Source organism: Zophobas morio, unplaced genomic scaffold, assembly GCF_036711695.1.
Source record: "Zophobas morio isolate AGI-343-1 ecotype UQ-CSIRO unplaced genomic scaffold, CSIRO_AGI_Zmor_V1 ptg000148l, whole genome shotgun sequence".
NCBI classification, from domain to species: Eukaryota; Metazoa; Arthropoda; class Insecta; order Coleoptera; family Tenebrionidae; genus Zophobas; species Zophobas morio.
The window spans coordinates 270,082-281,571 of record NW_026972252.1 but is presented as its reverse complement, the minus strand read 5'-3'; the positions used below and the strand labels follow the sequence as shown (position 1 = coordinate 281,571).

The 11,490-nt window shown below is 24.6% G+C and overlaps 1 protein-coding gene and 1 long non-coding RNA gene across 2 annotated transcripts; both read left to right on the top strand.

Annotated features, from left to right (window-relative positions):
• The first annotated feature begins 1,136 nt into the window (after positions 1–1,136).
• LOC135145449 (uncharacterized) lies at positions 1,137–2,964 on the top strand. Its single transcript, XR_010283452.1, has 4 exons — positions 1,137–1,192; positions 2,363–2,472; positions 2,744–2,805; positions 2,858–2,964. It is a non-coding gene; the product is annotated as an uncharacterized LOC135145449 (long non-coding RNA).
• Positions 2,965–6,675: 3,711 nt separating this feature from the next.
• Positions 6,676–10,765, top strand: LOC135145415 (uncharacterized). Its single transcript, XM_064077510.1, has 7 exons — positions 6,676–6,865; positions 7,133–7,227; positions 7,281–7,430; positions 7,623–7,683; positions 8,632–8,729; positions 9,418–9,498; positions 10,675–10,765. The coding sequence occupies exons 1-7, from the start codon at positions 6,707–6,709 to the stop codon at positions 10,763–10,765; spliced, it is 735 nt and encodes a 244-aa protein (XP_063933580.1). The 5' UTR covers positions 6,676–6,706.
• The last annotated feature ends 725 nt before the right edge of the window (positions 10,766–11,490 follow it).

Genomic DNA, 11,490 nt, shown 5'->3' with positions numbered 1-11,490 from the left:
CTGCCCAGCCCTGCGGGAAGTTGGAGATGACTTTTTGGATCCAACTGAGGAATTAGTAAAAATTACTTATAGAACCTTATAAAAAATCTGTAGGCGGCGGCCCACCTTCCTTCCCTTATTTCACATGTTATTCTCGAATTAACAGGACTACTTCTGTCGTTGAAAACTCTGCTGTCAAAATTTTAAAGTACGCAACAACCTTTAAACCCTATAAAACCTTTATGCTTGATGTTCTTGGTCACATCAGAGTACTTATTATAAACGCCGCTTAGAGAGACAATACATGGAAATAGCGGGCTTGTTAAAAGAAAATCGCTAGTTTTTTTTTTCGAAACAATATGAAAACAAAAACTTAAATCCAACTCTTTACCGATAACACTGTGGAAAATGACAACTGTGTTCAAAAATAAAAAAATGGTTCTAGGCTCCTATAATTAAGAACGGGGAAGTTGCCTACGTATACCCTAAAAAAGCTAACTTCTTTGCTGTAATTTTGTACGGCCAAATACGATACCATTACCGGTAGATAGAGAACACCAAGCATACATACATGAGCAAATTTCACTTTTTTCCATTGTAGGGGCCCAACCCCTGCAGAAGAGGGGAATTCAGACTAAGCGGCTTAAGGTCTTAAAACCAGACGTAGAATACCAGTACTTTAAAAAAATATATTAACACTTCTTCTTCTGATCAGACCAATTTCTAGTGCGCGCTTGCTTGGTTTGCTTGGAAGAGTTGCTTTTCTCTGACTACTATACATGACCTCCTTGAATTAAGAATAAGCAAATTTGAAACAGTTACCGACAAAGCTCACAATAAAGCAGATTTACTGAAGCTCAACAGTAATTTAGAGCCCTGCTATAAAAGTTAAAAATTCGGTTGACTAACTAACTATTATATGTTTTCATAACATAAGTGTTGAAAAAATCTTGGCCACAATTTATTAAAAAACGAGAGTTAATAGAAGGAAAATATGGTAATTTTCTTATAGTATTGTAAGGAAGCTTTTCAGTTATATTTTTATAAGCAACCTTTCTTATACTTAACTGTTAACTTTGAATTTTTATAATTTTGGTTTAACTAATTTTAATTACTTTATTTTTCAATGATATTTTCTATTATTCTCGCCCTCTATAGCGTGGCAATTTGACGGCGTCTCCAAGCCGCCTCACGACCAAGCCTTTAAAAAATGGTCGCTTCTACTTTTTATTTCTACTATTTTCTTACTAAAGAATTATCATCTATAAGAAATTATGAATAAGAAATGTTTATAAGAGAAATTTATTAGAAATAAATTATTATAAAAAAAATTTAACAAAATTAATAAAAGCAATAAAGTGGATGGCCTTGTAAAATGTTACGATTATTAATGATTGGAAAAATATAAGTACACTTAACTCATAATTTATTGTTAAAAAAATATTTGTAACTGCTAATTATAGTTTATAGGAAAAATAATATAAAAAGGAAATTTTATAAACTCATTATATTTAACAAATAAAGAAAACTAACTTTTCAACATTATTTAGTGATTTTACATATTATATAATTGAATTACAGAGATTTAATAATTAGTAAAGGGATAGTGGCAACCACTTTGAAATTATAAACAAAATTGAAACAATATAATTGAATATACAAGAATATTAGAACCATAAACAAAGTAATTATAATAGTTTATAGTTTTTAAACTGAAATTAAAATATAATATACCTAATCGTAAGATTTTATACTAGTAAAAATAGGAATTACCACTACTTTAAAAGTTTAAATACTGACATTAAAAAATGTATATTTTCAAAATTTGATAAATTAATAATTAATGATTAGAACCAAATTTTTAAATTTTATGCAGCGGATTTGAAAGTAATAAAAACACGGAAATTTAATTTCGTAAAATATTGATTTTTTATAAAATGATTGTGACTAACTTTTAATTTCTACCAACGAAATTAATGAATAATAAAATAATAAATATATATATTCTTAAAAATAGTAATAAACGAAATAAAAACTATTTTTTATAAACAGTGAAATGAAAAAGTAAAAAAAATATGAAAAAAATTTAACTAAATTTTGGTTTTTTTTTTTTTTTAGAATAATTAATAAATATATTACGACATTTTAAATTTATACTTTGGAATAAAAATTAAAAATATTGAATATTCAGTTCCTAATAAATTAAAGTTAATAACCTTTTTTTAAAAATTTAAGCTATTAAGTAAATAGTAAAATAATTAAATTCTAAAAATTTAAACAAGCCTTGAAAAGTATTTGTAATTAATCTATATCTTATAAAAATGAAATTAAATAATCATAAAATTTACAAAATAAAAATAAGTTAAAAAAAATTAATAAAAAGGCGCATCGTGTCAGGCAGACTCTTCCTACAGTTTGCGTTAAAACGTGGCACACTTTCGAAGTTCATTATAGATATTACTACCAGTGTGTTAACGAACTTTGCAAAGAACGGTAACTTTTTTTTAATTAAGAATGCTAATAGACTTTTACTTATTTAAATAATTATACGAAAATATGCGAAAAGTAGCAAAAATATAACTTAATCTACTATATATTGAAAAAATAATATTTGGAGTGTTTTTCAAAAAAATAGTATAAAGTAAATTATAACAAGTTCCGAAGTTTATTAGACTTTCTTTTTTTTTTCAATCGTAAAATGTATATGATTTTAACCTCAAAATCAGATTGTACATTAAAAAACAACGATTAATTTATAATAAAGGTTTGGATTTCAGAAAAAACTTGCGGGCAACTCGCAGCGTCTTTCTGTAGGGTTTGTGGCAGGTGAAAAATATGTTCGTGGTTACTCTTTATTTTCTAATTTTATTACGATCAGCTCAATAGAAGCAGATTTTTGAAGAAAAAAAATTTCTTTTTGCAAGAAATCTTAAGTGAGACTATAAATTTCTACTCTTGAGCGGGCTCTTACCAAAAATTATTTAGTTTAGCAGTTTTCAAAAATAATACTTTCATACTGAATAAAATATAATTTTATATTAACGGCAGCAATCTTAAATTTTTATCTGCAAAAAAAATTTATAAATTTAGATTTGTTGTACCCCTTTTTTTCACTAAAAAATTTTACAAGTTTTTACTCAAATTTACCTTTAGGGAAAGTCTTTTAAAAATTTACAACGCTTAAAGTTCTGGGAAACTAATAACTTTTTTTTTGCGTAAAATATCAGACTTGCACAGGTTAAATTATAGCGCAGTCGTTGTAAGAGTTAGTCTACTATAAATTAATAGAATAGTAAAAGAAGTTAATAAAATTTGTTTGAATGCATATACAGTTACCGCTAGGCCAAGATTAAGTGGGAAAAATTAAAGTTAAAAAAAAAAGTATTTGACTTTATCCTTACAATAGCTTAATTTTAATTAGAATACTAAAGTGTAATAGAAATTGAACACGTTGTTAACCTTTTATTCTTAATTTACATTTAGAAAATGCCTTAAAAATTATTAAAAGATTAATATTTTAGAAAAATTAGCACATTTCGCTAACTATTTCTTTGTTTGCCTTCTTTAAAAAGTCAATGAATTAAAATAGTTGAAGTTGATAATTTAATAAAAGAAACTTATGAATATGTTAAGGTGTATATACTTCTGCCTCTGTACCATAAGCATTGTTTAGCCCCTTTGCTGTCTCCTAATATTGCAGTCTCGCGGGTCTGTACGCTTCATTACACTTGTAATCTGTAATACATTCGTAAAATTATGCGAACGTAGTCAGGCAATTTTATCTTTAATTAGAATCAGCCCTGTTTTATGTAGTGCTACAAACAAAAAAATATATGCAGTTGTATTGCGCCGGTTCTCTGAACTGTCTCGAGGGAGAGTAGAAATGATTTTAAAATTATATTTATGCACGTCTACCTTAGTTCTACTGTTGCTATCTTCAGTTTGAAGCAGTATCCCTTAAAATATTGTAATAAATATATTATTATTTTTCTCCTCCACTCAAGTACCTTTTAGTAACTAAATATATTTTAAAGAATTGTAATAACGGGTTAAATGAGTTTATATAAATACCTACACAGCTTTTTGCGGCAAGCAGTATCATAAATAAACTTTACAATATCAGCTTTTATTTAGCCTGCAACCCCATCCCATTATATCCAAAAAACCTAATCAGAAAACTTTATATTCTTTTATTTTGATATTAGAAGACATGTTAGCAATAGTTTATTACTTTTAGCGCTGTATAGAATTTTTGTAGACTATTTATTAAACGCTTTATTTTTTAACCGGAAGTTGGCGTGACAAATCACTTGTGCCTCATTTATAAAGTTTAAGCTTTATATAGGTGTGGTGCAGAAATTGTTATAGGGTAAACACATTGTTTAATATATGATACTAGCTTTATATATAACAACTAATATAATGTTTAAACTCCTTACACTAAGAACAATAAATTGTCTATAAAGAAAAAGGGAAAAATAAAGGTAAGGGCCGAGATAAATTAAATATTTAACTCATTGTTAATTATAATATTTAAAACTGGCCAAAAAAAGGTGGCAACATTGCACAGTATTATGGACTTTCACATTTCACTTCTTCGCAGGCTAACACTATTTGTGATTAGCTGCACAGTTGTTTCTTACGTTTTTTTACAGCGTTACCACTTAAAAAAAATCTTATAACTTTCAGAAGTTTTTTCATAGTAAAAACTTTTCATGTAAGAGTTTAGAATCAGTATTGCGGTAGCAGTACAAAAATATTCAAAATTTCTAAAGATTATTATCTTTATTAAGAAGTGTTATATAGTAAGTTATTAAAGCCTCATAATTAAAACCATAAAAACTTCGTTTTAAATTTTCCTACTTACTATTTATAGTTACCCAAAGGATTATTTTTATCTTTTTGCTTATTATAGCACTGGTTTACTACAGTGTTCTTCATAACCAATTGCTGCTTAATCTCATTTCCTCTAATGATTTGAAGGTGCAGAATCCAGAACTTTCCTTACGACTTATTGCGCCTTCAACGAGAAGAACGAATGCGCTTTAGCTACATTAATAAAGACGTAACAGCAAAATAATAACAATATTACATCTAATAAAATAGTTAAGCTTCATACCGTAATATTATTAGAAATATATATATATTAATATATATTAATAGCTTGATAAAATATTCTATACTCCCCCTCTAGTAAATCTAGGAAATGTTTTGGCCATAGGTACTTGGTGTACCAACTAGGGTTATAGTCAAGTGCCTGCTGCCTAACTGGTGTGTTGTGGTGATACTGGCTCTAGTAGCCAGTTCCGTCGAATTTTATTAAATTTTTCTTGAAAACAACTCGAATTTACGATATGTAGTTGGCTGTTGCGCACTAACTAACCGAGAGGCGTCCTCCACCACCTTCAGAATGCGATTTTGTCATATTTGTAAAAAATATATTTGCTTGAGGAATAGGCCTAGGGGGGGGGAAAAGAGTATAGACCATCAGCGGACGCATAACCGATTTAAATAAGAGCTTTTTTTTTAAACCTAATTTTCTTTTCCTGCATGGTAAGAATATAAAAACGGCTATAGCTTGTTTAAAAAAAGGGGTCCAGCTTGTCTGTCGCCAAGCATACCTTAGTATACTTAACCTTCTTTTTCGAGAAATGACAGTTTAACTTGTGAAAAATTAGGGATCTGGGGGATCAAACCTCTTTCTGGGTATAATTATAAAGCTATTTTTCGACGCGTTAATTGTTAATTTACATGTTGAAAACCGTGCCTCAATGTTTTTAAACACCAGCTTAGCGAATTTTGAACAATAATACAAGACTGTGTTATCAGCGTACTGGGCTGAGTTTATTATTGACGATTGTGGCGTATCGTAGATATAGATAGAAAAAAGTTAACAGGATAGTAGGGAATCTACCAGGGCATCCATCTTTATTTTTCTAATAGCGGACATCGATGAACTTAATAAAGGTTCTGTCCGTTGCACCGCTGCAATTAAGTAAAGAGGGAAGCTGGCTGTAAACATTTTAAAGACTAGACGTATATTACATATTTAGCCTGTAGAACAACGTTTTATTATATTTTTATAAGCAATTGTTAATTTAATTATCTTTTTATTTAATTCGTTTTTACTATGCGGGGTTAGTCTTGTATTATTTTTATTAATGGATCACTCGCTTAAGTGATTCTCACATTTATTGAACTTAGCGCCGAAGTTATTAATGTTAGTTAACTGCATTAATTTTCACACATCTGAAGACACTGAGCTCTCTTAACAACTTTAAGCCATCATACCTTGACCACAAGAATTATTTTAAAGACTCGCTTATTAAGGCTAAGGTTAAAAATAAATATTTTTTATTGATGAATAAGTTTATCCATCTTTTATCATTAGTTTCCTGGATCGCATCGTTAACAAATACAGAATAAAAGTAATAGTAAAGTAAATAAATTCCAGCCACTGTAAATATTAACCTCGCATTTTCCTTAAGCTCTTTGTTTCCTGGGCTAATGAAAGAGTAAACGGGGCCTCACAATCGTTTAATTAAATGTGCAGATTTGTACTGTTTTTTTGTTTGTCCATAAAGCGTTTAATAAAATGCAATATAAAAACCTTTTATCGCTGACGTTTTCGTATCCATTTTTTTTTTGAGATCTCTTCATTTTTTCAGAGTAGCTTTGACAAACTTAAGAAATTAATATAATTGTATAAGACCATAGTTTAGTTGTGATGACTACTGCAACTCTTGTTTTACAAGAGTATGTTATTCCTAGCCTTGGTGGTGCTATATCGGTTTTGGTATTTATTTCTTCTGTTCCGGCCCTTTACAAAGCAAGAAAAAGAAAGGATTTGGGGGAAATTAATCCCATTCCCTTTGTCGGCATCTTGGTAAAATTCTATCGCACTGTTTTTATATTGTGAATATTAGTGAAGTTTTTGTGGTAAGTACTTGTGCTACAAACTCATTATAGTATACCATTTAAGTTATATATATATTTACGTTGAAAAGATTTAGAATTTTAAGTACGGTAGACCACCCATTTTGTTAAAAAAATGTTATTAATAATTTATATATACTTACTGAAATTTACACCTCTTTTTCGATCTTAATTTAGTTTTTTTAATTTTTCATTCTTGAAATTAATAATTCTACAGGGTAACACAGTTTGTCAAGTAATATATGCTATTATCAGTGACAGCAACCCGTATTTATTTTTTCCAAACTTTGTGGGCTTATTAATTTCTTCATGGTTCATCTCTATATAATAATGGCTGGCTTTCTGTTTATATTTTTGTAATATAGGCTAACAATAATAGCGTACGGAATAGTAAAAAGAGAAAAATTAAAATTATTTATGGAAATTTTGCTGGAATTAGAACTTTTGGTTGCTGGTTTGTCCGCCTTCATTGCTTCCAAAATTACTGATTTTTCAGTAAGAAAAACTTTTTACGGGTATGCATATATATTTTTTTAATTTCTTTTTAGGAATAATAAATATTTTATTTGCTTTCCATTCTGGTTACTACTTTATTATAACGTCATGAATTGAATAGCTGGTCTTAAAAATTTTTATGTTCGAAAAAAACTTTGCCTACTTAATTTTTTATCAAAAGTTTTTATTTATAGATTTTAATTAATTTTTAGAATTGTATGCATCGTCATTCTGTGCCTTTTTTATTTTTCTCCTTTGACCACTTTGTATGAAGTAAGTAATGAATTTTTTTTATAAATATGGGTTAAGTGAGCTATATTTCTATATATATATATATAAATTAGGAATTATCGAGATTTATTTCCAAGTTCTAAAACTCTTTTTGTTTTAACTTTTGATATAAATAATTTCTTTGAAATTTATTTAATTAAACAAATTCAGTTTATTTAGTTTAGTTATTTTTAAAAATATTGACTTAATTATTAAATTTTTTATGTTTTTACTTTAAGTAAAAATAATTTAAATTTTAAATTTATATCGAAAAACTATATTCACTTAAATAATAACAACTATTATAAATGAAATTAAAAAATAGAATTTAATATATTGAACTTGTAATTAATAATAAAAAGATTTAAAAATTATATTAAATATTAAATTAAACATTTTTAAACTAATTGAATTTAAACAATTTTTTTAAGTAAACTTAAATATTTAATTAAACAGTAATTTAGAATCATAATAAAACATTTAAAAAATTAAGATAATTATATATATATTCTACTATTAAAAATATTTCCTTCTTTATATTTACTTAAAGATTATTTATTAGTTATATTTTTTAAATTATGTTTACTTCTAATAATTTATTAAGAAAAGATTAAATAATGTTTAAATCTTATATGAATTTAATTGGTAAATAATTTATATAGAATTTTTTTGTTGGTTTAAGAAAATTATTGATTTGCATTTTTTGCTTTTATAAGAAATTTCTTTAAAGACTTTAAATATATTATTCCTTTTATTTTTATTATTAATTTATAAGCATTTTAATAAGATTTTAAAAAATGTCTCGATAATTTTTAGTAACTTGACTACTACATTAGAGTTAAAAAAATGTTTTTCGTAAATTTCAGTATAATTTACTTTAATATTTCAAATTTAAACTTTTTAATTACGAATTAAAAAAAATTAAATTGGTTTTTTTTTAACGATTTTTAGGTTATCAAAAAAAAGGATGCAAGCACCCTTTCCACGCCGCTGACTGTCACATTAACGGTTAACTGTTGTCTTTGGCTCAGCTACGGCTTCTATTTAGCGTATTACATTTTTTTTTTGACCTTAATTGAGTAATTCTTTAGCATAATCGTCTATAAATTAATCCTTTATTAAATTTAAAAAGATGATTTACGGATTTTCTTAAGCGTAATACATATTTTATTTTTGTTTATATTTTTAAAAAAATATTATTAATATTCTAATTATTTTATTATTAAAATTATTTTTTAAAAAATAATAAATTTGTACAAACTAGTTTGGCCGGTTTACTAGTGGTTTGATTAATTAGTTCCATATTAATTCATTTTTTAAAATTTTAAAAAAAATTTAATTGATATTTTTTATTGTATCTAACTTGTACTATCTTTAATTTGTTTATTTCTTATAAATTTATTAATTTCGTTTTTTTTTTAGTTTGGCTGTTATAATTGTAAATTTTTTTATTAGTAAACTAACGTGAACACGTTTTTTAAGTATCGCAATTATTTTATTTTTTTGAATTTTTAAATTAATTTTATTTGTAGTTTTTATTTTTACTTGATTATTTTATATATATATATATTTGTGCAACTTTTTGTTTATTTTTTCTCTCTTATAAAATTTATATTCATTCTAATTTACGATTTAATAATTAAAAAAAATTACTATAAAAAAATTTTTTTAACGCAATTATTTTAATTAAAAAAAAAGAGTCTTAGCTTTGTAGCTGATTTTAATTTCTAATAAAAGTGATCGAGCAATTTACATTCCGAATGTTTTGGGTCTTCTTTTTTGTGTAATTCAAATTATTGCAATTCTGCTTTACAAAAGGTTAAAGACTTTCTTTTTATAATTTTTTTTTCCATAAAATTTCGGTTTTTAATTTTATAATAATTATAAAAAAAATAGAAATTAAATTAATATCAATTAATTATTTTTTTGCTCTGAAAATTTAATACCAATTAATACATATGTAATATTATTGCCTTCATTTATTTTTTATACTATAATATTATAATATTTAAGTAAATTATATATTTTATAAAATGATTTTGCTGTTTATTAAAAGTTTTTTTTAACAAGTTAGAATTTTGTTTAAAAATTTTTTTTTAATTTTATCAAGTTTCAAAATCCATTTTTAATTCTCTAGAAAATTCGTTTTTCATTTTTGAATTATTTCGTTTTAAATTATTTATTATTATAAAAATATAATTATTTATTAAATTAATTATATAATTTTAATTTACTATAAATAATATTATATAAAACTTTTTTTTTCGGCTTAATTATTTATATTATATTTTAAATTTTTATTATAATAAATTCATTATACTTTTAATGGTTTATTACTATTATTTTTTCAAATACAATTTTGGTTTTCTTTGGCTTTTCAATTCCTTATTATAAAACATTATACATTTGTATTTTATGAGTAACTTATTTAGTGTAGGCTTTATAAACGCATTTAATTGTTTTTTGTGCTTTGTGCAATTTGACTAAATGCGCGTCCATTTAAAATTTAGATGTAATGATTGCGTGTACATAGCAGGGACGTTATGTATAAACATGCTTATATGCGCGAGCGCGCTTTTTCAAGAACCACACGAAGTAGATTTACGTTAACTTAGAAATAAATTTGTTATTGAAATTTATTATATTTTAATTTTTTAATTTATTACTAATTGGATTTATGATTATTATAATATTTAACTTTAATTTTAAAAGTAACTTTACTTTATAGAACAGTTTTTTGAGGTGAATCAAAATATTTGGTAAAATAATTTTACTTTTCATATTGATTTTCTAAAAATTCAACTTTTTTAGTTACCCAGCGTTTAAAAATTTTTATCAGCTGAAGTTTTTAAATTTTTTTTTCAATATTTTTTATTATATTTTTTTAATAACTGTTATATATTATTTAAACGGTTTATAAAGATTATTTAATATAAATAAATCTTGATGAAAGTGATTTATAAATTTTTATTTTAAATTTTTTAAATTTATAAGAAAAAATAGACCTTCCAGTATCTTTAAAAAGGAAGTTAGTGGAAAAGATCCCGAAAATATTGATTTAAGGTTTAATTATATTTACATTTGAGGATTTATTTATTTTATTAAATTCTCTTTTTGTTAAATGTTATATCAATTTACTATTTTCGATATTTTTTTAAGATTGTTTATTTGAAATTTTATTTAATTTTTTTTAATTATTTTTTGTAGTCGCTAACTTTTTAACTGCTAAATTTCTAATCATTTTAATTACTATAAAAGATAAACTCATTTTTTTTTAGAACTTTTTGTGAACTAAATAATTTCCACGATCCATAATGTTTTATTGATTTAGCGCAGTCGACTCTAATAAAGCTAAATTAGAACATTCAGGAAATTTGAGTCCTTCAAGTTGAATATTTTACAAGTCAAGAAAAGTTTATAAAGAAATTTAAATTAATTCGATTTTCTGTATGAAAAATCTAAAAAAAAAAGTTTTTTATGTGGATTTAAAATTTTATTACATTAAAATTTTTAAATTATAATTTTTTTTTTTATAAATTTAGTATATAATAATAAAAAATATATAATTTACATAGTTTGGTTTTTTTTTGAACACAAAAAGTTAATTTTATTTTGTAAACTATAAATTTAATATGGAAATTAGCAAGATTTGGAAAAGCTTTACTGTAATCTCGTATTTTATGATTTTGTATTTCATAATTAATTTAAATTTAGTAGTTGAAAAAATTGTTTACTTTTTATTATTATAAAATTACTGAAAATATTTTAATAATTTTTTTTTGGTTTTTATGAAACGATTACATAATTTTA

Excerpts from the sequence above, each read along its gene's own strand:
- LOC135145415 (XM_064077510.1), top strand. The coding sequence starts at position 6,707 with ATGACTACTGCAACTCTTGTTTTACAAGAGTATGTTATTCCTAGCCTT. Across the intron at positions 7,431-7,622 it reads GTAAGAAAAACTTTTTACGG|AATTGTATGCATCGTCATTC; the intron begins GTATGCATATAT and ends ATTAATTTTTAG. Across the intron at positions 8,730-9,417 it reads AGCTACGGCTTCTATTTAGC|TGATCGAGCAATTTACATTC; the intron begins GTATTACATTTT and ends TTCTAATAAAAG.